The sequence below is a fragment of the Aristolochia californica genome, unplaced genomic scaffold, assembly GCF_029961685.1.
Source record: "Aristolochia californica isolate CCGP_79_NKW_82.1479 unplaced genomic scaffold, dmAriCali1.0.hap1 SCAF_12, whole genome shotgun sequence".
Taxonomy (NCBI): domain Eukaryota; kingdom Viridiplantae; phylum Streptophyta; class Magnoliopsida; order Piperales; family Aristolochiaceae; genus Aristolochia; species Aristolochia californica.
In genome coordinates, this window is record NW_027181793.1 from 2,646,313 (window position 1) to 2,672,169 (window position 25,857).

The following is a 25,857-nucleotide window of genomic DNA, read 5'->3' on the forward strand; positions in this document are numbered from 1 at the left end:
TGTTTCATTAATGGCAGTTGGGGATTTCATTCTTGTAAAGCGCTTGCCCTAGCTTTCTCTTTATAATTGGAGGGGGGGGGGGGGGGGGGGGGGGGGGGGGGGGGGGGGGGGGGGTGTACTGTTATGGTTTGATCATCATCAAGGAGGAGGACCTTGAGTTGCACCACAAGAGAGTTAGAGAAAAACTCTTGTAAATGTGTGCAATTTCTCTTTGTAAACTACTTCATCTTTATAGTAGATTACTGCAATGGCGGAAGACAGGACGTAGTCTCACCTTGAGGCGAATCTATATAAATTTTGTTGTATTTTCGTGTTTTCTTTTCCTTTCTTATGCGATTATTATTATTGCTCTCATTAGTTTTGAATTAGGGCGTCTAATTCCTAACACATTTCAATGAGATAAACTCAAGAGGAATCTTTCTTACTAGTTCCCTCTTAGTTACACGATGATAAGGACATATAGAAACCTCAAACTTCATATAAGCATGAGATGAAATCAGGTTATTTATTTATGTATATGGGTTAAACCTATATAAATGGATGAATTTTTATTGAAAAATAAGGATACAAAATTCAAATATGTAAAGGCAGATTTAATGGGAGGTCTATCTACATTACATAACATCCATACATTTAGAATTCAAAAAATATGTTACAAATATCACACAACACATCATATACAGAGTGTAATACAATACAAATGTTATAAATGCTATTTAACATATAAGCCTAGGAAACACTATATTGGATTCCAATAGAAGAATCATAGAGATCTTTGGGGTTTTTCTAGCAAGTAAGTCAGTCTTTGCAAATGCATACTTTGAATGTATCTTCGCCTTTGAGTATAAGAAAAGGAGAGTAAGCCCTAGAAGATTAGTAGAGTCAGCATTATTGGATGAGTTGCATGATTTAAGGAGAGTGCTAGAGTACCAAGAAATGCAACCATTCTATCAATTCACATCTTACTCAATTATTAATCTGGTAGTACAACATTTCATTCTTCGATGTGGGTAGAATATGTCAAATTCTTGGATTTGAGTCAACCTAACTCAATACTACTTTCTTTTCATGTGTTATGAGATCAAGTGGGTGAACAATGTACTTGATATTATAATTTTGGTCTCATTTTTGTATTATATCATGACATATGTGTATTTGAAATTCCATAAATTTTAAATGCAATGTTTTGGCATAATCTACTCGTGCGTTATGTAATACTTGTGAGTACTCACTAGATATTGCCTCGAGGTCCATCTTCTCTATTAGATATACACTTGTGTGTTTAATGAAGGCTTTTAATGGGGAGAGATGGTTAGATCTCTAAATTGTTCAGACTTATGGAGGTTAGAAGGCATAATCTCCTAGGAAATTTGCTTAAACTGATATAGAGCTTTACCTTTACCTCATTAGGTTATGTGTATGCTATTAATGGTGGACTACCCTCATGTCTACTTTCCCTCATATCTACTTGTAAGTACACTCATACACTTGCATGTGTATGCAGAAGGGTCTCAATAGGGAGTAAGGGTTGGATATCTAAATTGTTCAGGCCTATGAGACTAATCGAATGTAGTTTCCGATGTGGCTACTACTCAAACTAGTACATAGATTTACCCTAGGCTCTTTAGGTTTTGATTATACAATGAATAGACAACTGTTGAACTTGATGAACATTGATTTAGTTGATTCCCCTCATATTTCTAGAAATATATATTATGTGGGCTCAGTTTAACTACAAATATTTGGTCATGGTTTGATTTTATATAGCTTTGAAACTTGATGATTGTAAAATTGGGATATCTTTAGACTTATTCATGGTTTCAAATATATATTTTTTAGTAAATTATTTATGACAACCACGCCTTAGGAGTGCGGGGTCCATATTAAGTAGCTTTGTCAATTGAAAGCTTAGAATACAACCAATAGAAGTGCTTTAATAGGGTACATTAACCCAAAAGTCATTAAGAGAGATGTATCTAAACAAATACTGAAGAGTTACCTAGAAAAGACTCTTTTCTTAATGCAAGATAAGGGAGGTGTATCTCTTGGTAAGTAGTAACCACGGAATGGTGAACAATTACTAAAAGTGTGATGCATCTCTTTTATGATTGGTTAATGATGACGACCCTCGAAAACCTATAAAACCTCTATAGTTTTATAAGTGAGGTTTTCTAATCTGCCCAATTGAAGGGAATATGTTAACCACTTGTAAAAATACTATTGGAATTTTGTTGTTGAATGTTCGTTGTGGTTGGCTTCAAGATGAAATGTATGTGTGTATTATTTTATTTTGTTTATAAGATATAGTTTTATAATTGCATAAGTCTTCTAGTCCTAATATTTGTCATGTTACATGTCTAAGGGGGGGTGGGGGGGGGAGCATTTTGGTTAGTGCACTTTACCTAGTGTAAGTAAAAGTGAAAGTGAATGGCTTGTTGGTGTTAGTGTAGTAGATGTAAAGTACACTAGAAAATACTTTCTTGTATTTGTGCCAAAAATGAAAATTGTTGTGTAAATAAGAGAATGAGTTACTTTTTATAATATACCTAAATAGATCATATACCTAAACAGATAATTAACCAAAACATACATGGTTACTTCCCTAATAAGTAATTTAATGTAGTATTAAAATATATTAATATACTGATTAATTAAATAAGATATTTATTATTAAATTAAGATAGATTGCACTTCACTCTAAATTAATACAATAATTACTTGTGACAATTAACTAGCGTACTAATTAATTATAAAAAATAGATAAAAAGTAAAGAATATAATAAATAAATAAATAAATATTATATTTTATTAATAACATTAGATATATTTTACGTAGTATAAATTAATAATATATTTCCACAAAATTAAAAATAATTAGTTTAATTAATGATAAAAAAAATAATTAAACAAAAATACTTGATCAATTGCTTACTTTAACAATATTTTAATTACTACTCTTAAATCACTAATTTAATATTGTAAAAAAATAATGAAAATAAATAAATAAAATATTTTATTAATAACATAAGTTAGATTTTTATGTAGTATAAATTAATAATATATTTTCACAAAGCTAAAAATAATTAGTTTAATTAATGATAAAAATAGAATAATTAAACAAAAATACTTGATCAATTGCTTACTTTAAAAATATTTTAATTGCCACTCTTAAATCACTAATTTAATAGAGTAATAAAATAATGAATATAATAAATAAATACATAAAATATTTTATTTATAATATAAGATAGACTTTTTCTAGTATAAATTAATAATATATTTCCACAAAATAAAAAATTATTTGTTTAATTAATGATTAAAATAGAATAATTAAACTAAAATATTTGATCAATTGCTTTCTTTAACAATATTTTGATTACCACTCTTAAATCACTAATTTAATATAATAAATATAATAAATATAATAAATAAATAAATAAATAAAATATTTTATTAATAACATAAGATAGATTTTTACGTAGTATAAATTAATAATATATTTCCACAAAATTTAAAATCATTAGTTTAATTAACTATTAAAAATAGAATAATTAAACAAAAATATTTGATCAAATGCTGATTTTAATAATATTTTAATTACCACTCTTAAATCACTATTTTAATATAGCAATAAAAATAATGAATATAATACATAAATAAATATGATATTTTATTATTAACTTAAGATAAATTTTTATGTAGTATAAATTAATAATATAATTCCACAAATTTAAAAATCATTAGTTTTATTAATTATAAAAAAAATGATTAAACAAAAATGTTTGATAATGAATCGAATTAATAATGAGTGAGAGTGAGAGGGAGATGGGAGAGCGAGAGCGCCGAGAGGAGAGCAAGATTCACTTTTGCGAGCTGAGACGCGAGTTCAAGTGGATAAACCAGGATTTCAGTGGGAATCTTGATTCAGAATCTTGATTTCAGTGGGAACCCATTCATCCACTTAAATTGGCACCTTGTGCGTGCACTAACACATCCGGGTCAAGTGACAATGTAATCTAATTCACTTTCACTTGACCCAGAGGTGCACTAACAAGCCCTAATTTGCTTCAAAACTCTCATGGGTGGGATTAAACCAACAAAATCAAAATAAACAAAGAGAACTAATGACAATATAAACATATGGAGCACATAAAAGATATTTCATAACTCGTTTCATCTAACCATACATTCTTGGTTTTCTCTATTTATAAAAACTCAAAATAGTTTGTTTGGCAGCATAGAAATAGAAAAAGGAAAAAAAAATTAATATAGGACAGAAAACTCCTTTCAATTGTTTAAAAACAAAGAGATCTTAATAGAAAAGAAAATATAGGAGAAAGTTATTTTTTGTTATTTTTGGGATTTTCTCCCTAGAAAACATGGAATTTCAAGATAAACAAAAAAGGAGGAAGAGAAAGAAAAAACTTAATCAAACTCCTTTTTTCTCTTAAAATTTGCCCTATCTACATATAAGCCACCAAAGAGTTTCTCTTGAGCTCTATATCTTCCTAGCAAAATGAAGTCACTCCTACTGAATCTTTGACAGGTCTCGAAAGCTTTGCCCAACTTAAAACCAACTATACTCACCCAGAGTCTAAATCCTCTGAGGTAGGTGAGTTCCTTGAGGTGAGTTGGTTTCATTCTTATTGGGGGCATTTAAATTTATGCCATTGCCTTTGAAAACATAAAGGAAGCTTGTCGATTTATGGAATAAAAGAAGGAAAGGGAATTCTATGTTGGTCATGAAATTGAATTTAATGTTGTGGGATTACCTCTCATGTAGGTTGAGATTTCTTCATCTATTCTAGATGTTTTCAACTAGATACCACTACTAGTAGTTTTTGAGTTTACTCTCCTTTGAAGAAGAAAGAGAAACTACTCCCCAAGCATATAAGAAATATGAAGTGGATGTTTGCCAATGACATCAATGACTACTTGTTGGGACAAACTCTTGTGCTTAGTGTTGTTTCTCTAGTAAGTATCACTTGTACCTAATCAATAGCTCTATGCCTACGTTTGGTGGGTAATTTTTCTAATATTTATTAGTCTAAGAGTCTTAAATTAATCTAGTGGTTTAGTGGTTGAGAGGAACAAGTCAATGTTATTGATGGGGCAAAGTTGAAAGAAATGGAGATGAAGATGACCTAGAAAACAACATAGAGCTAACCACCTTAAACCTAATGTTACTTGAATAGGTTGCAAATACCCATCTTTGCTCTTCTATTGAAAAAATAATATTATCTTTTTTGATATAAAAATTTAATATTATTTAAGAAAGCTCAAAGTTTATTTGAGAGGAAGGTGGTTCAAATCTACCCAGATCTATATTTTTAGTTTTATTTTAATATTTATTTGTATTTTAGTTCTTGAGTAAATTTAATTATATTTTAATATATTTTTAATAAATTTATAAGTGAGAGTCCGTTCGTAGTGTTAATTTTGATTTTAAATATTTTAAAATATTATTTTTTTCCTTTTCAACAAACAATTTTTGTTTCTTTAGAGCGGATGGTGGTTCAAATCTACCCAGATCTATATTTTTAGTTTTATTTTAATATTTATAAGTATTTTAGTTCTTGCGTAAATTTAATTATATTTTAATATATTTTTAATAAATTTATAAGTGAGAGTCCATTCGTAGTGTTAATTTTGATTTTAAATATTTTAAAATATTATTATTTTTTCCTTTTCAACAAACGATTTTTGTTTCTTTTCCATTTAATATGTACATCCAAACGAGAGAAAATATGTTTATCTTTCATTTTTCTCTTATTTCTCGTGTACTTTCGAAAATGAGAAAAAATATTTTTTTCTTTTCTTTTTCTCTTTTCTTCGTCTTTATTTTCTTTTCTCTCGACTTTCTATGCTACCAAAACACAACATAAAGTTACCTTTTGCTTGTTGGCAAATGAGTAAACAATAAAAGATAATTGATAAAAATATAAAAATATAAAAATAAGAAAATAAAATGAAAAATCATATTATGATATAAAATTTTTATTCTAAAAAAAAATCTAAAATTGCCAAACCCAAGTACTTAAAGAACTAAATCAGTATTAGGGTTAAATTATTCAAATTCTTAATCAGTTAATATTTTATCTATATTTACTTTTATTCATAAATGAGTAAATAAGAAAAATACTACAATTTACTATAACCGGGTAATGGGTAAAAATACCCTCAGAGCAAACCGAAACGAGTTTTTAGCAGAGTTGGGGGACGGACGGTCCACCGAACCATGACTCATACGAACTCGGTGAAATGGTGAACGCCGAATTTGAAATCGAGGCTCCCCCAGTCGTCCTCCTTCTTTCCTGCTTCCGGCTTGCAACGAAATTTATTTTCGTTGGTAGCGGCGGACCATCTTCATCCTGCAGGGCCTTCACTGCCCGGTCCCCTCTCCGTCGAACCGTGAATCCTTTGCAATTCACATCCATCAATTGTTTCCTTCCCATCGCGCATCCTGCCCGATGAGAAGAACGATGGGCGTTATCAAATCAGGTCAGTCCGTTCTTCAGTTCCATCACAAGACCATTATGTTCTTTTCTTTTTAATCCTAATCGAGCCACATCGATGAGCGGTTTCCTCCAAGTTGCTTTATTCCGCACGATGAAAAGAAGAGCGACCATTACCATATCAGGTCAGTCCATTGTTTTTCACTTCCATTGCAAAAGTATCCAGTCCCGTTGCTTTTCCCTATGTCTGCGTACATGCTCGTTTGGTTCTCTTCCAGATATCTTAAGCCCGGAGGCTGAATCCTCTGACCTGTTGCCTCAGCTTTTCTCCATTCTCAGTAGCCGCGGCTGGCGAAAGGACCCATTGCTAAAAAAATTGGCTCCATCTCTCACCCCTCTTCACGTATCCAGGATTTGCAGTTTTCCTCTCGACCCAAAAATCGTGCTAGATTTCTTCAATTGGATTGCTGGGCGGCCTGGATTTCGCCACGACCCACAAACCCATCTTTCCCTTCTCAATCTCCTCTTATCTGCGAAATTTTTTAGTTATGCTGAGAAGATCAGACTTTCTATGGTCAAATCTTGCATGTCCGAAGAGGAAGTCCTTTTTGTGTTGGAGGAGTTAAGAAAAATAAATCGCCGAGAGGGTGAAAATAAATTTAAACTAACGCTTAGATGTTATAACACAATTTTGATGTCATTAGCACGATTTATGAAGATTGATTTGATGAAGGAAGTTTATGGTGAGATTCTGGAGGATAAGATTAAACCGAACATATATACATTCAATACCATGATCAATGTTCATTGCAAGGACGGAGATATTGTTGAAGCCAAGCGATATTTCAATTATATTGTACAGCATGGTTTGGCTCCAGACACACATACGTATACATCTTTGATTCTAGGTTACTGTAGAGCTAATGATTTGGATGGTGCCTCTAAGGTTTTCTCGTTGATGCCTCAAAGGGGTTGTAAAAGAAATGAGGTTTCATACACCATACTTATTCATGGCTTTTGCACAGGTGGACAGATAGATGAAGCAAAAGCTTTGTTTTCTCAGATGAAGGAGGACAATTGTACTCCAACTGTGCGGACCTACACTGTACTTATAGATGCTTATTGCAAGTATGGAAACAGTAAAGAAGCATTTCTTTTATTTGAAGAAATGACAGACCAGGGTTGTGAACCAAATGTTCACACGTACACGGTGCTTGTAGATATGTACTGTAAAGAGAGTAAGTTTGAAGATGCTGATAGATTGCTAAAGGAAATGTCAGAGAGGGGATTAGTACCTAGTGTGATCACTTATAATGCTTTGGTCAATGGATACTGTAAAAAAGGAAAACTTGGCTCGGCTTTTGCTGCTATAAAGTTGATGGAATCTAGTGGGTGCAAGCCAAATGTACGAACTTATAATGAATTAATATGTGGACTTTGTGAACAACGGAAAGTGCACAAGGCAATGAGAACATTGACACACATGAGCGAAATCAATTTATCTCCGAGTTTAGTGACTTATAACTCACTAATTCATGGTCAGTGTCAGGCTGGTTATATTGATGTTGCATTCAGGTTATTCAATCTGATGGTTAGTGATGGTTTAGTCCCAGATAATTGTACTTACTCAACATTAATAGATGCCCTTTGTAAAGATGGGAGGATTAAAGATGCTGAAATGCTCTTTGATTCTCTCCTGGAGAAGGGAATTTCAGTGAATGAAGTGATTTATACTGCATTGATTGATGGGAATTGCAAAGTCGGAAATATTGGTCAAGCTAAACAGTTGCTTGAGAAAATGATTGCTATGAAATGTTTTCCAAATTCATGCACTTATAATGCACTTATGGATGGCCTGTGCAAACAAAAGAGTTTGAATGAAGCTCTGTTGCTATTAGAGAAGATGGTTGAGATTGGAGTAGAGCCTACAGTTGTGACTTACACAATTCTAATTGATCAAATACTTGAAGAAGGAGATTATGAGCAAGCTTATAAGGTTTTCAATCAAATGGTATCTTTAGGATGTAAGCCCGATGCACGAACTTACACTTCTTTCATTCGCGCTTGTTGTAGTGAAAGGAAGTTTGAAGAAGTGGAAAATTGGATGCTCAAGATGAAATTAGATGGGGTTCAGCCAGATTTGGTTACCTTCATTACTTTGATGGATGGATATGGGAGTTTGGGACTAAAGGATCTTGTGTTTGATGTCTTTAAACGTATGTTTCTTGTAGGTTGTAAGCCTAACCATCAGGCGTATTCTGTTTTGCTAAAACACCTATTTTGTGAAAAACAAATTAGGGATCCTGAATCTTCTGGTGTTGTTGACGTGTGGAAGACATTAACTGTAGACAGTGCATTTAAATTTTTGGAGGAAATGATACGGCATGGTTGTGAACCATGTGTAGATTCATATGAGGCCCTTGTTTGGGGGTTCTGCAAAGAGGACCGCTTGGAAGATGCAGAAAATTTGGTTCAACATATGAGCCACATAGGCATACCTCCCAGTGAAGGCATCTATACACATCTCGTAAATTGTTGTTGTAAATTGGGCATGTATTTGCATGCATTGAGATTAATTGAGATAATGGTTGAAAGCGGCAATCTTCCTCGTTTGGAATCATACATGCTACTGATCAATGGATTCTCTGACCAAAAGCAGAATGAAAATGCTAAAAGAGCCTTTAATATTCTGCTTGGATGTGAATACAACTATGATGAAGTGGCTTGGGTTGTCCTTATTGATGGTTTACTTAGATCTGGTCATGTGGATATGTGCTCAGAGCTATTAGACATCATGGAGGGGAAAGGCTGTCAATTAAGTTCTCAAACGTATGATTTGTTGATTAAAGAACTGCCAGTGGAATAATCTTCCTACTTAGTTCAGATGGCTTCAGAATAGCATCAGCTTCCTTGTGATATTTTCTTGTGTCCATGAGAACTAGCAAAAGATTGCTACAAGTCATTAATGGGAGCATCCACTGGAGGTTGCGTGGAGGTTCAGTTGATGGGATCAATGCAACTTTTATACCCATTTTGGTTCCTGCCATGTTTGGAGCAATTGAAAAGTAAGCACTTACTTTCTTAAAGGTCCTCTTCTATTCCTGTTAAGAAATGAAATGGAAAAAATGTTTGCGTCTCTCTCTCTCTTTCTCTCTCAATTTTCCTTACATTCGATCTCCGTTTCAGGCTGTCCTATTTTTGTCGTGGCAATGTAGTCAATAATTCTTTTGAGTATAAGATTTTCCTTTTTAACTGAATGTCCCAGGGAACCGTGGTCTTTTTATTTTCGTATTTTCGTCACTGCTTGCAACTGCAAGTCTTGTTTGTATTAGTGATTTACTTAAGTAGTAACTGTTTCATACTTGTAGGTGATGAGAAGTGAATCTTGTTGATATGTTGTTTGGGTGATGAATACCATCTCAGATTCTTTTCTTCTGGTCCCATGAATTTGAATCTATTTGGATCTGACAGCAAAGCTATGGAACCACTACTGCTTCCAAAAAGCGCTATATGGGGTACGTACATCTTTTGCTGTACTCACAAGTATAAAGAGGGAAATAAACTACTCTCAGATTTGTTTCTTCTGGTCCCATGATTCTTTTTATTTTTCTCCCTCTCTTGTACACAAACACATATGATGTGTATTTCTCATTTCTTTTTCTCATTCTAATTCTTGAAAGTGGCCGTTTTTAGTTTCATAGATGGTTCATCTGAAATGATCTTGCATTTTATACTATTAGGTGGTTGAGTCCAAAATGATGTATTGTTCTGTGATGGAAATATGCATACATCTTATTGGTTTTGTTGTTCTTTCATTATTTTCAGATTAGTGCTTCTTTTTGTAATGTGTCACTTGTTAGAGTTCTTTCTATTTTTATAAGAAAAGTTACATCTGAAACTTAAATTTAGGTGAAAATGAGGCCCATCAAGGTTGACATAAATCTAATCCAAGAACAGCAAAGGAATGTAAGTATTTTGGTTACTTTGTGTACACTAGCCTGTGCACTTGAGAAAAAACCCGGCTATTTAGTTGGTGATGCTTGGAGAAGATTCTTCTGGTTAGGGTTTTGGACTTCTTGCTGCACTTGATTTTATAAATACAAAACTGCTTGTTTCCATTACCTAGTAAAAATCAAAGGAAGAAAACACAAAATCAATGAAAAATAGATAAGAAAAAAAGAGCAAATCTATTTGAGGCAGCAAAGTATGACTTTCAACTTTGAGCAAAAGTTTTTGGCTCATAGGATGTGGGAAGTTAATCCTACATTTAGTCATGATTTTGTGACCATTATATTAAAATCTGCATTTCCTGGTATTATATGAAGTCATCTAGGGTTAAAAGGTCAACTGGGAAAAGATATCTTTGGATCGGTGTCAATCTAGATTTGTGATAGAGCCTCTTCTAGTAGATCCTTTGGTATAATGTCGTGTCTTTACGAGTTACCTAGGTCTGCCTCTTTAGGAAGGCTTAAGATTGAGCCTGGTCCCGTTCTAAAATGACTAGTCATTTAGGTGGCTTATTGCTCAGCCTCATAAACGAACAACTTTTCTTAACACTTAGCTATGTGGACTATTGCCACTAAAATTCCCCCTCAAATCCTGGTTTACACATACAAATAACAGGTCAGAGATGTGGACGACACAAACAGGGTACAAACTCAATTTGGTGCCAACTAGGCCCAATAGAGAGAGCAAGCCCTGTTCCATCCCAAAATGACTAGTGATTTAGGAGGTTTATTGTTCAACCTTATAAACCTAAATTTTTTCTTAACACCTATCTACGTGGGACTATGTCTACTAACAAGATGCTTTGGTTTCCTATCACTGAAAGGCTGATGAGGTGACTCAGTACTTGGAAAGGGAGATTTTTCACTCTTGTAAGCCTTTGTTGTTATCCCTAGTTACTACCTTTTCTCCATTCCATGCCCATTTGCTATTTCAAACCATATTAAGGCTATTATGCATGGATTTATTGGAGGGATGCTTCTAATAGGTTATTTTATCTATTGGATTAATGGAAGGAATTCTGTTTACTGAAAAGTCATGGTAGTTTGGGATTGAGGTCTATTAGCTTGATGAATCAGACCCTTATTCCAAATGGTTGTGGCATTTTCGTACCGAGAGAAATCCCTTTTGGCATAACCTTCTTTCAGCTTAGTATAACTACCCTATACATTTTTATATCCTTCCTGATCCTATCCCTAGGTTTGTATCAAGTCTGTCAAAGCTCACCTCTCATCTGAAAGCTTGGTTGATACAAGAGTTGAGGTGCCATGCTTGTAATGGGTTTTGGTCAGCTCTGGATAGATGAGTGGATCGGTCTACTGCTTCTAGTTGAAGTTTTCTCTATTTTGTGTAGCATTATGCATGATGCTCAGATTTCATTTCTTGATCTTTATCTCTGTGGAATTTCAATTTTAGAAAGGGGCTTTGAGATAATGATGTTGAAGAAGCTGTGCATCTTTTCACTTTATTGGAAAATAATTGCATGTTGTCTTCAGTTGACAATGAAGTTTTGTCCAAACTTGGTTCTTTGGGGTTGTTTCCAGTATCTTCGTTTTATTTGGATCCAATAGGACCAGGTACCTCATACCCGCCAGCATTGACATTTGTGTGAACTATTCTTGCTCCTCCTAAGGTGCAACATTTCCTTTGCTCTGTGTTGAAAAGTAAGATTCTTTCTACTGATTAGTTGGTCCAGGTACCTCATCTCCATTTGTTTTTATTGTTTGAAGGGCAGTGTTGCAGAAATTTGGTTAGTACTTTTTTTTATTACTGTTTTTGGGTTTTCCTAGTCCAGTTTTCTAGGGGGGCTTTGTCACATTTGTGGACGTTTTTATGGAAGTTGCTTTTGCAGCTGTTGTTTGGGCTTTATGGGAGGGGCAAAATGATAGGATGTTTCTTAATATAAGCTTATCAGGGGGTAGAGTTATTGTATGTAATGCATTACACATGTTTGGATAAGAGCACTGCAATCACCCCATTCAAAGTGTTGTAATAAGTAATCACTGGAGAGGTATTGTTGCCTATATTTTTTCAAGAATTCATTTGGCCTTGGTTCCCTCCACGAATGGGTTACTTTAAGGTAAATTATGAATAAAGTTCGAATGGGAATCTGAGACTTGTGGGAGGTAGGGGTGTCTTTCACGATCTCAGAGGATGACATTGTAATTTGACCTAGGTGATCTTCTCTGAGGTTTGAGGATTTTTTTTTTTTTTTGGTTTCTTAATAATGAGGATGGTTCAACAGTCATCATTAGTTGGTTTTTCAAAAAAAAAAAAACAAAATGTTGCCTTTAAGTGATCATCAGTTGGTGCTCAAAAGATTCCCCCCCCTTGGCGCCACTGGCCTATCACTGATTGTATTGCTGACATTGTGTCATCTATTCCTTGTAATTGGAACCTCGTTCCTCGATCAACCAATTCTTTGGCTAATAAATTGGCAAAATTTGGAACCTCCCAGCAATCTCTCATTGTTTGGGAAGGCTTCCCCCCTTGTAATCTGCTCGATTGAGCTTTCTCTTAATAAAAATCACCATCTTTTCAAAAACAAAAAAAAAGAAGTGATCGACGTGTGTGCCACATGTGATTGTGTAGGGAGATTGTGCAAGTTCACACTTTTAATAATAATGTCATAAACTCAAGAAAAACTCGTTGGAGTACTCTTGATAAAAATGTTCTCAGCTAGTCAATATTTGTTTTTTTAACTCGATGGCATTTCAAAATTTAGATGTTGTATATAACATACATTTATCAATTTTTGTTTTGGTAATACGACTAGTATCAAATTTTATCTTATGTATGAGTGATTATCTACTCGTTGTGCTAGGTTGCATAACTGGCTGCCAGGGTTTTGATTAAATGTTACTAAAAATTAAGTTTTGTTCTATTTGCTTTTTTTGTGGTTTTAATTTTCATCGGTCTTGCAGTAACAGATATTCGGCTGAGTAGTTTGCTGAGAGGCAACATTAGGACCATTTAATGCAAAATTTGCCCCTTTCAGTTTGCTTTAATATCAAGGTATGTGGTTTTTTTAATTCATTAGTGTTTTTATCCATTTCATTGGGGACGAACTCTGGGGTTTATTGGACCTACCTCCCTAGTCTTTTACTATTTTATCCTCATAATTGTTAAAGGGTATTAAAATGGTAATGAGTGGTAAAAGGCAAAGTAAGCACGTCTATCTCACTGTAACTAATACAACATTTCCTTGTTAGATTCATCAAAGACTATTGCTAATTTTTTGGCCAAGAAATAAAAACAGAAGAGAAAGGAGAGGTGAAAGCAATAAGACAGAAAAGAATAGCTCTGTCTAGATTTTAGATAACTAGCAGATCTCCTAAAATAGATTCTTCAGTAGGAGAAGTTTTAAGACATTAAGGAGTGTTTAAACACTAAGAAACAGAAAATAAATAGCACTCTTGTAGATAGTTTTTATCAACTTTCAAATATAAGTCTTTAACTTAGAGACTGACATAGAATAGGAAACATACTGAAATTATGATTTCTGTCAATTAATAAGTTGAATACTTAGCAAAAGTAGTACTGTAATACTTGGACTCTACAATTATTCTTTTTATGTGACGCTCCCTGATATTGATGTGGAAAGGAAATACACCTTAATACCAAAATTGCAGTTATGACCTGTAGAATAGAATTCCAATAAGTTGCACTTCAACTGAAATTGGACCAAGAAAGAATTGCTATGATTTTGTCTTAGGATTTTTTTTTGAAATAAGGATATATAAACTATTAAAAAAGGAATAATAGTACAACAAACCTAGCTAGGCGGGCCTTCTTCCACGACAAGGTGTTGGAGCGAAATACCCAACTTAGCTTGAATTGCTAAATGATTGGCGGATCTAGGAATGTGCTTCCAGTTATAGTTTATAAAAGAAATTAAATTAAAAATATCAAAATACATATCTCAAAGCCGCCAAGGAGGTAGGATAGACTTTGCACACCAATTTATGACAGTTTTTGAATACCCTTCGATACAGAGGGGGCCCGTGAGACGATTTTTGAAGATTTGAAGCCCATTGAGCAGGGCAGAGAGTTCTGCAAAATGAATGAATTGATATTGATCCTAGGATTTATTAATCCTTCCTAAACTCAAAATGAATTGATATTGGAAAGGTAAAACAACCACTTTCCATTCAAAATCTGTAACTAAGTTGAGAGGGATGTTTAAGATTGGGTATTAAAACCAACTACTTCCTATTCCCTTAAAAATGTCATTTTTGCCCCTTACTTTAGTGTCTGCCCCAAAAATTATAAAGATTCCTCTTTCCGACTTAATAACTAAGGCATGGAATAGCTAAGAACTGAAGACATAAATAACCTGGTTAATTGAAGACCAATGATGCAAAATACCTTTTTATGTAGAAATTAGCTCCTTGCACTTATTGGCCTAATAGAAAGGTTCTATGATTGAGAATCCACCTTTACAACGAATTGATTTGATCTTCTTGGTTGTACATTTTGAGAACTCATCTTCCCAAATTCTTCTTTAAGTTCTTCAAAGTTTACACACCCTTCTCATGCTCTTTAACTAAACTTGGAACTGCATCGCCCACTCAAGTTGCATAGGACATATGATTGAATGTGAGCTTCAAACAAGCAGATATGAGTGATACATGTATATAAGGTTTCCTATTGATGTCTGGAAACTAGTGCAGATGAAGTGTGTCAAGGAACAATCAACCTTCAAATTGTTGTTTGTTATTTAGATTCTACACTTTCTTTGGTTTTGTGAAGTTATAGGAGAAAAAGTGTGGGAGAGCTTAGGGTTTAGAGACCCCTCTCCCTTATTTATAACTTAAAACAATATTAAAAATTACAATCATGTCTTTGCTTCCTTTAGACCCTAGGAAACTACTTTCCATATGAAAAGACTTTCTTAGAAAAATAAACCAAATTATGTAAACACTCTCCCTCAAGTTGGAGTGAATAGCTTTAGCCTGTTAGAAAATATGCCTCACATTGTTCGTCATTCTAAGCGTAAGATAAAACTACACAAATTGAACTTCAAAATTTGAAGCTTGTGAAGCACACATGGTTTTTATGTTGTCTTCAACTTTTTTGTGGCTTTTATGTGGTCTTCAACTTGTTTATGGCTTTGAGTGTGTATTTGTAGGATGGTTCTTGTACTTCACCAATACTCATACACATTCTTTTTTGCCTCCTCAAACTGGGAAATACATGCCAATGACCCCTAGTTTGAACACAATAGAAATTCTAGATCTTTCAACATTCAATTTCTTTCATCTCCCCCAAAATAATAGACCCCTAAATAATACTCACGAAGACAAGGATTTACACAACTCTGATGGGAGGGTAGAACGCAGGGAAAATGTGGAAATTTATGGGTGACACAAAGTAGACCACCTAATGACAACAATAGACCACCAACTTTTAAGGGCAGTAATAGAAAACCACCTACTTTTAGGGATATTGGGAGAAAAATGCCACTTTATGTGCAGAAGTATGTTGACAAGGACAAAATTATTCCATATATCCCACAATAAAAGACGAACCTTGAAGAGGCCTCTGTCGGTGATTCACTCTCCCCCCTCCTCTTCAATCTTGTGAGGGAAGCTTCGCATTTGATCTTCAGAATGGGGCAGGATAAAGTTGGATATCTGGCTTTTCCAACAAAGACACTCAGATCAGAATCCCACTGTTGCAATTTGCAGATGATAAAATAATTCTATTTGAGGGAATTGAAGACCAGCTAATTAACATAAAGGTCATGCTTTCTCTATTTGAAATGGTACCAGGCAGTGAGTAAATTGGAGTAAATCAGGACTCTTTGGTGTCAATGTTGAAGAGCAAAGAGTCAAACAAATACCTGAAATACTTGATTGTCAAGTTATCAATCTCACCTCATCATACCTGGGTCTTCCCTTCTTTACTGAAAGGCCCATCCTTGAGAGATTTGAACAGAGACTAGCAGAATGGAAAAGTCAGTTTTTATCTGTTGCTGGAAGATCAACCTTATAAAATGTGTTTTTGCTGGACTTTCAGTTTATTTTCTGTCCCCACTCCCTTGTCCAGCCAGTATTACCTCTAAACTTGAGGCAATCCAAAGAAGATTTCTCTGGTGGGAGCACAAAGGACCAATTCAGTTACTCTCTGGTCAGATGGGATCAAATGTGAAGTAAAAAGGATAGTGGTTTGGGGCTCAGGAGAATCAGATTGATGAGCTCGGCTTTTCTAGCAATTGGCTATGGAGGTTTGCTACAGAAAAAGAAGCCTTGTGTAGAGTTATAGTGGCAAATAAATGAAAACTCACTCAAAATATATGGATCTCTTCTATCCCTTCTCCAAGTAATGCATTGAGAATATGGCAGGCCATAATGAAAGAGACGCAAATAGTCTCCAGGTATACCTGATTCCATGTAAGCAAGGGGCTGACATAAAATTCTGGTCAGACCTTTGGGTTGGATCAGACACCTTAACTCAAACCTTTCCTCTCTTAGCAAGGGATAAAGAAATTTCAGTAACATTAACTAGATCGGAGATGGACAAAATTCCTGGCTGGGATTTTAATTTCAGAAGCAACTTAACTGACGAGGAAATCCATGAACTTGCCCTGTGATCACTCGGCTAGAGAGGGTCTATCTCAGTGACACTGGAGAGGATTATCTAATATGAAGTTAACCACTGCCGGGGTCTTCTCTGTGGCCCCATATTATGCTGAGGTTGCAGCTAATTTCACAAGAAATACAGCCTCGGCAGCCTATCATGCTTGAAATCTTGTTGAACGCCAAAAGGTTCTCCATTATGCTTGGGCAGCAGCTCATGAGAAAGCATTAACTTGTGATGAGCTAAGTAGAAGAGGACAGGTAATTCTGGATAGCTTATGTAAGCTTTGTAGGGCTGAGGAAGAATCACTGGATCATATCCTTCTCCATTGTAGCTTTAGGCCCTCGATCTGGGAAGGCATTCTTAAAAACTTCGGAATTGCAACCTGCATCAGTCAATGGTTCTCAATGCCCCTTGCAAAATATGGAAAAATCCTATGGAAATTTGTCCTCGAGCTGTGATTTGGAATATATGGTTGGAAAAAAATAAACAAATCTTTCGGCTGAAGAGCAACTCTATGGATATGTGATTGAAGGAGTAATTCACTCCACCTTGGGCTCCACTTTGAATAGTATGCCTCCTATTCCCAGGCAGCCTTCCCTGATGGGAACTCTCAAGCTTAATTTTGACTGAAGTGCTCTTGGCAACCTCGGAAAAGTGGGTTTTGGCAGTGTGTTTTGTGACTCAAATGGCAGCACTCTCATATCCTATTTTGGTCCTTGCTGACTCTGTCCAAGTTGGAATGTATCTTTTTAAGTTACATTGGATTGGCCTCTAGCATCCTACTAAGCTCTTGGTTAAGAATTTATCTATCTCAAACTGTACCCCCTCCCCGCACCAGCACTTGCAACACATATAGAAGAAGAAAAACCTTTGATCTCTTGGTACCATGCTTCTTGCTGATCAGACACTTGTTGAGTCTTTAGATAGCTCAAGCTTGAATCTTCAGGAAGTCCAAAGATTTCAGTGATCTTTGAACAAGCCCCTTGTAGTCGAAGCCATTTGAAGATGAAAGCTGGTTTGGTTGCTTTTCTTAATATATGCTGCACCTGTATATTCTTTCTTTGTTTTCTGTCTTCCTTTTATAAACTTTTCTAAAATTTAAGGTATAGAACATTTTGTTTCTTTGTACAAAGTATAAGGTTTATGAAGTTTTTTTTTCTCCCGCTCTCACTATGTTGGGGGATGATGGGTTTATTTTTCGTCTTACCAATAACCTGAAGATAGCCTAAAAATATAAAGTGTTAAGGAATAGTCCCACATAGATTAGTGAGTACAAAGATCTTGAGTTTATTAGTTGGTAAAGTGGTTTCTTAAGTTGGCTAGTCATTTTGGGATAGGCTTTGGACCCACCTTAACATGGTATCAGAGCGGGTACTCATATGTGGGCCTACACCTAAACTATCTACTTGTCGAGCCACAAAAGAAGGCCTACACCTAAAACTATCTACTTGTAGAGCCACAAAAGAGGGCCTACACCTAAACTGCCTACTCCTAAATTATCCACTTGTAGAGCCACAAAAAGAGGGTCTACACGTGAGGCAGCGCCGGCAGGTTGGGGCGGTCGGCGCTGGCGAGGGAGTTGCCGGCAGAGTGAACGGCAGGCGGCAACGTGGTCGACCGAGAGAGGTTATGCAGCGCTGGCGTGAGAGAGGCCGGCAGAGTGGATGCGGCGACGTCAGGCGGTAGCGGGGCGAGCGGCGATGGCGACGGAAGCTTTCAACGTCGACGGAGGGTCCAGCGGGCGACTGTTTTCGACGGCGACGTGGGCGCAGGATTGTCAGCGGGCGAACGATCAAAACAGAGTATTTCAGCGGGAGAGGGACGGCTAGGACGGGTCCCATTACAGAAGTGGGAGCATGAGGCCCGGCCGTGGGGGCGAAAGGCGGCAACGGCGTACGGCGTTGAGCGGCAACGAGTGGTAGCAACGGTGGGAGATACAGTAGTGACGGTTGAGGGAAATCTGGGCAGCACCGGCACTATGGCCGTCGGGACGAACGACGGCGACAATGGTGGCTTGGGGGGGAGAAGGAAAATCCTGTGTCGCGCCGAGCGACGGGAACGGCTCAGCAGTGACGGCGACGAGAACAGCGAAGGAGCAAAAGGGTTCTGGGTTGGCACCGATGAACGAAGCAGCGGAAGGTTTCGGTGACAGGGTTTTTTTTTTTTCTCAAAAATACCTCCAGCGAGATTGCACGGAGAAAGGGTAGAGAAGATAGCAGGTATGTGTACTTTCCGTTAAGGATTTCCAGCGACGGCAGACTGGTTCTGATTAATCGATCGAAAGCTCTGATACCATACAGAAATATAGGAATGATGAATGATATTGCCATGATTATTATTGATCAGGTGTAAACTATTTATAGAATTACACAGAGAGATTGTAGGTGATTAGGACTCTACAATCTGAGTCTATATCTAATTCAAATACTAGTTATCTTTATCCCTATCATTATCTTTATATTTATTTCTATCTATATCATAAGGTTTATGAAGTTTTCTTTCCTCCTGCTTTCACTATGTTGGGTAATGATGGGTTTATCTTTTCTCTTACCAATAACCTAAAGATAGCCTAAAAATTATGTACATCTATATAACTACCCTTTGTAACTACTTTTGGATTTCATATTTGTTAAGGAATAGTCCCACATGGATTAGTCAGTACAAAGATCTTAAGTTTATTAGTTGGGAAAGAGGTTTCTTAAGTTGGCTAGTCATTTTGGGATGACCCTTGGACCCAACTTCACATTGTATCAGAGCAGGTACTCATATGTGGGCCTACACGTAAATGATCCACTTGTAGAGTCACAAAAGAGGGCCTACACCTATCCATTTGTAGAGCCACAAAAGAGGGCCTACACCTAAAATTATCCACTTGTAGAGCCAAAAAGAAAAAAAGAAAAAAAGAAAAAGATGGCCTTCACCTAAATAATCTACTTGTAGAGCCATAAAAGAGGGCTTACATGTTAGGGGGAGGAGTAAAAGTTTACTTGTATTTCTGACTTAGGTGAATGACATATTTTCTGAAGATAGTTCTTTGGAATGGAGGTTTACGTATTACTCCTTTTATTGATAATTGTGAGTTTTTAGCCACTAGGTGATTGAAGCTTTTCCATGAGAAAGTCCTAAAATTGTTTAGATCCATATAAGTATACTCTGTGACCACTTCTACATTTAATATTGGTTTATTTGGATTTCTCCTTTAGGTGATTGGCATATTTTCTGAATACAGTTCTTTGGAATTGCAGTATTTGTGGCATTGCTTTTGTTGGTAATTATAAGTTTTTATCTTACTAGGTGATTGAAGCTTTTCCATTGTGGCCACTGAGTGACCCTTTTCTACAATTGAACCATTTGATGTTGGGTTTTGTTCAGGAATCATGGGTCGCTAATACTGTTCCTATTGATCTCAAAAACCTTGTAATGGGCAGACTTCGTTCTTCTGCATCGGCAACGTGAAGGAGAGCCCCCAATTACTGGAGTTCCTCAAACGCTTTGACAAGTTACTCTTCAGAAATGACTTTACTTTGGCTGCATATATACAATTATATTTGAAGTTTCGAAGAAAAAAATGGAAGTCTGAATACTACCCACTAAAGATATTAGATTGGGAGTCTTCATCTAGCAATGACCGAGCTATTGCACTTCTCTCACTCTGGGTCAGGAACGAACTGAAAAACAGTTCCCATCTTCAGTGTGGATTCTTTATTCTTCTGTAGATTATACTGTTCTGAACAGATCATGCGGGATTTGAACTTTAGAGTTTATAGAGAGACACTATATAACCAGCCTGTATATGTAATCGTTTCTATTCTATTCTTCTTGTTGTGGCAAACAAAGATGTTTTATTGCTTTCAAGTAAGTGGACAAAGATGCTCCATTTGAGTTCATATATAAAGAATGCGTAGATCTGAAACAGCTTTACTTTGTGCTCGGCTTTGAGTTTTGTTTAGTTTTATTTTTATAATAAGATAACCAAAGAGAAACTATTTTTGTCTTTCCTCACTCTCCCTGCTAGAGCAGGAAGAAGCTCACTTATCCTTTCTTTTTTAAATGTCCATTAAATTTTTTTAAACTCTATAAATATTATTAAAATTTAAGTATGATACATCATCTCAGCCATTTTAAAGTGGTAGACATTTTTCATGTAGAGTTTTCTATGATGCCATGTCCACCTGTGTCATCGCCTTTGCTTGGTGTAGAACTCTCTTTTGTAACACCACAAGTCACTCATGTGCCACCTCCTTTACTTACGTGGGGCTTAGGTAACATTTTTCTCTAATTATTTTTTTGTGGTAATATCTTTATAACCCACTTCATCTTAAACCAACGATTGATCTAGATTTTGACAGAAACTTTGATTTTGATAATTAACTAATTGTTTGACAAAACTTTTATGCATTGACCATTGAGACCATCAATCAATTGCAATCAGGTTCCTTCAATCTTGATCATTGATCAATGTCGATGATTTGGACCATTGATTGGGGTTCAAATTTTCATGATTAAATGTATATGCCTACAATATCGTATAATAGAAATGCATATAATATTAAAAATTCATACTATCATAAAAGTTGTAAATTTATAATCTAAAACACAATTACACATTTCATTTTTATGTTATATTATACTATGTCATGTGGACTCAAATTTTGGAGATGGCAATCCAGGTTGAGGGTCGAACTCCCTTTGAGTTGTGGGTGAGCCCCGCTAACTTGCCTCAAGTCCTATGTTGGAGTAAGTCCCTAACCTGACTTGGGTGATCTGATCTAGGTTTGTAGCAGCCCAAGTCATTTCTTGAGTTCAAATCAAAGAGCCATGCACAAAACATTTTGTATCATTTTCTTTGAAATTATACTAATAACCAATAGGAAAATCTTATTAAATTTTAATATAATTTTCAATTAGGGCACTAATACAATTTTAAAATAATTTTTTGGAAATGTGCTACAAGGAAAAACCATTTCTAGACAAAGGCACTAATGGAGTCTAGTTTTCCTGTTTACCATCGGTTAATCAGATAAGTAACTAGGTAATGAAACATACCAATGCCAAATAAAGCAGATAAAAGAATAGGTCTGGCATACTGGGTAACAGAATATCCCTTGCTCTGTCTCTAGGTGCAAGTAAATACAAGTTGCATCCTTTGTGTTAAAAAAATTGGGACAACCAAACTTTTCTTTTCCCCCCAAACTGATACATGCAAATCCACTCGGGTAGTATTGATTCGGAGGAAGAAAGAAAAAAACAAGAACAGCAAGCACAATATTAACAAAGAGCATTAAATCCCATAATAGCTGAGCAAAATGTCAAAAAAGTTTCACAAGAACTAATCTCTTCAGCATTGGTTCCCACAACCCATCAAGTCAGTCATGAAATTGATCTTTATACCCCTAGTTGCACAGGATAAAAAGATATCACAATTTCTGTCCTTAAAGACTTCCAGTATGCAACCTAGTTCACATGCTCAAACAAACAACAAAGAACCTCAATCTCCATTGCTCTACACAAATAAGATATACCTGTGGTTATCCAGATATTGCCAGTTCTCAGAGTAGAACATTATAAGAAGGTTAAACAAACAAAAAAAAGAAGAAGAAATGGTAGCATTTCTGCAGAGGTTTTGAGAGTTGAATTTTGAAGATAGATTTGCTTTTAATAAAATTTCTGAAGGAAGATTCACAACAAAACCTTTACGTGTACATATTGTAACCAATTGGCATTTTAGCTTGGAATCCACTGAGTTTGTCTGGTAGAGAAATTCATAAGGTGGCACACCAATTTGAAATCTCTCTGAGGACAAAGGGAGCTTTGTACTGCTTTTTTCTAATTTGAAATGCAATCTTACCTCTGGAAAAAGCCATGGTAACAGTTGAAAGCATAAGATTTCAGTGTTTCACATGGAACATCCTGTGTACATACATATCAAAGTAAAGCAGCCATTTTTGGATCTTAACAGAAACAATTTAAATAATTGGTTACCTTAATAATTTAACTTTCAGACGGGAGTTCCCTCTTTTCTGAAAGGGGTAGGTGGAAATGAGATTAGGACCATACTACGTACAAATAATTTCAATTTCTAATCAAGAATAAGTGGTTTCATAGATGTCAAAACAATTCAGGAACTTTATCACCAGTAATCATTGCAAGAACATGATCCATCTTTGAAATGATGAAACCGATTTCGATCCCTTACAATTATCTCTCTATCAAACAGCTTAGATACAAGCTTTGTGTATGAGTGGCAATCACCACACATGCGAAGATTCTTCACCACTCTAATAGGCTTTCCAAGCCCTATGGTCATCAACCCAAAAGCAATAGCAATCTTCTCGCTATGATATTGAACTGCATTCTCTTTCTCTTCCTCCTCAATGTCATGGAGAACAGAGGCTGTATCAGCCTCGTGCCCCAGGTCCTTCAATTTGCTCAGTACCTTGACTAAAAATGCATAGATTTGAGAAAACTGTGGATGAGAAGTATCACCGACAACAAATTCATGGATCACATTGTTAACTTCAATTGAGCTACATCCAGGTGTTTTATGTACCCCCTTCTCTAACATCATTCTCCTACAAAACTCAACACCATCCCAACAGTTCATAGATGCATAAATATTTGACAAAGCCACATAATTTCCCCCATCCTGTGGGTCCAAGTGTAGTAATTTATTAGTCACTTGCTCACTTAATTTGGTATCATTATGAATTTTACATGCACGAAGAAAGCTTCCCCAAACTACAGCATTTGGCCTCATAGGCATGGCCCCTATCAACTCCAGTGCTTCTTCAAGGGACCCCGCTCGACCAAGGAGGTCAACCATGCACCCATAGTGCTCAATCCCGGGATCTATGCCATATAGTTTGCGCATTTGAAAGAAATAGTCTCGTCCCTCAGAAACCAACCCTGAGTGATTACACCCACATAAAAGCCCCACAAACGTGACACCATCTGGCATGACCCTCTCCTTCTCCATTGCAAGGAAAGCATCAATTGCATCCTGACCATAACCATGCATTCCTAATCCCACAATTATAGAATTCCAACAATAGATATTCCTCTTGCCAAGTCCATGGAAAACCTCAAGTGCACTTTCTACTATTCCACACTTACTGTACATGTCTATAAGAGCATTACCCAGAATGACATCAACTGTAAATCTATGATGTTTAACATAAGCATGAATCCATTTTCCCATGTCTAAAGCACCCATATGAGCACAGGCAGACAGCAAGCTAACCATCGTTACCTCAGTGGGCCTCACATTCTGCATTTGCATTTGTTGGAAAATGGTAATTGCTTTAGCAAACTCCCTGCACTGAACATATCCTGAGATCATTGTATTCCACGTCACGGAGTTTTTTGCAAAACCCATTTGATCGAAGAGTTCGAGAGCCTGCACAAGTTGCCCAGTCTTACAGTACCCACCGATCATGGCGTTCCATGAAACCACATCTTTAATGGGATTTTCGTCAAAGATTGCACGGGCAGAATCAATATCACCGCACTTGCAGTAGCAAGTGATCATGGAATTCCAGCTCGATGAACTCCTCTCAACCATCTCATCAAACAGCTTCCTTGCGTCATTGACACAATCGTGTTTACTTAACACGGCAATCATTGCATTCTGTGTTATGATATCTCTTTCAGGCATTTCCCAGAAAATCCTCTTTGCGGAGCTCAAATCACCGGCCTTTCCATAGAAATCTAATAGACCCGTCAACAGGAACATATCTAAGCCAAATCCCCACTTCAGAATGTGGCAATGAACACTTCTTCCAACTGTAACCAAAGAAAAGGCGGTGCATCCACGCAACAACATAGAAAAGGTCGTCCCATCCGGCAGAATGTTTTCGTTTAACATTTTATTATAGAGATACAAAACCCTCTCCTCCAAATTTAGTTCTAAAGACAAGCGGATAATCAAATTCCACACAAACGAACCGGGTTGTCGCAGTTTCAGAACGAAATGTGTTGCGTAGTCGAATTTCTGAGATCGAGCACAAGAAGAGAGGAAATGGGCGATAATAGAATTGGATTGTAAAGAGGGATTTTTAAGGATTAGAGCATGAATTTGCTGCAACTGTCTGAAATTTGCTAGAGAGTTTTGGAGATAGAAGAGAAGCCGATCAGAGAGGGAGCCGAATTTTTTTTGAAAAGAATTCATCTATGGCGCTAATGACGTGGAGCGCTACGCAGCCCTTTCCCAATTTAAATGCGATTCTAATTGTGGTCGTTGGGCTGATTAGAGGAATGTGAATTCAGATATTGGGGGGTTATTCAACATGAAATTTGAAGTTCACCTTTAACTTCATCTTCATCTTCGTTTCAATCATTTACATGAATTTCATCTTTGAAATTGGTTTTAGTGTGAACGAGTTCATATCCACGGGAAAACAGTTTCTGTGTTAGTACCCCCAAATGAGAAAAACGTGAAAAATAAGAGAATTAGTATATGAAGGATATATTTCTTTGTTAGTGTGTCCAACTACAACGGAATTGTCTTTTTTTGGTAGTATTAAATTATATAAAATATAGAAGGAATTTACTAATAAAATGGATTTAGCATGAGATAACTACGAAAAAGGAAGTATTGGATATTATATTTAAAATTTATAAAGTTAAATAATTAGAATTATTTAAATAATTATAATTTTTATATAATATTTTAAATTATATACACATAAAATTTAGTGTAATTATAAATTCCATTAATAATCATTTTATTTATTGTCGAAGAATGGTAAATAATTATGAACTTTATAAGTAAATTAATGAAACGGTTATAAAATCATATAAATTTGATTTTTAA

At 35.7% G+C, this 25,857-nt stretch overlaps 2 protein-coding genes across 5 annotated transcripts; one reads left to right on the forward strand and one right to left on the reverse strand.

Moving 5' to 3' along the window:
* Nucleotides 1-6,367: 6,367 nt before the first annotated feature.
* LOC137945960 (pentatricopeptide repeat-containing protein At5g65560-like) lies at nt 6,368-20,911 on the forward strand. 4 transcript variants are annotated; one of them, XM_068792075.1, is made up of 4 exons: nt 6,368-9,520; nt 9,824-9,970; nt 13,385-13,475; nt 20,418-20,911. In XM_068792075.1, the coding sequence occupies exon 1, from the start codon at nt 6,574-6,576 to the stop codon at nt 9,319-9,321; it is 2,748 nt and encodes a 915-aa protein (XP_068648176.1). In that variant the 5' UTR covers nt 6,368-6,573; the 3' UTR covers nt 9,322-9,520; nt 9,824-9,970; nt 13,385-13,475; nt 20,418-20,911. The 4 variants fall into 4 exon arrangements, with proteins under 4 accessions (XP_068648176.1, XP_068648178.1, XP_068648177.1 ...); XM_068792077.1 differs by having other exon boundaries at nt 13,391-13,475; XM_068792076.1 differs by lacking the exon at nt 20,418-20,911 and adding an exon at nt 20,249-20,314.
* Nucleotides 20,912-23,175: 2,264 nt separating this feature from the next.
* LOC137945699 (pentatricopeptide repeat-containing protein At1g08070, chloroplastic-like) lies at nt 23,176-24,909 on the reverse strand. The gene has a single exon (XM_068791680.1). It carries the CDS (start codon nt 24,907-24,909, stop codon nt 23,176-23,178), a length of 1,734 nt encoding a protein of 577 aa, XP_068647781.1.
* Between the last annotated feature and the right edge of the window lie 948 nt (nt 24,910-25,857).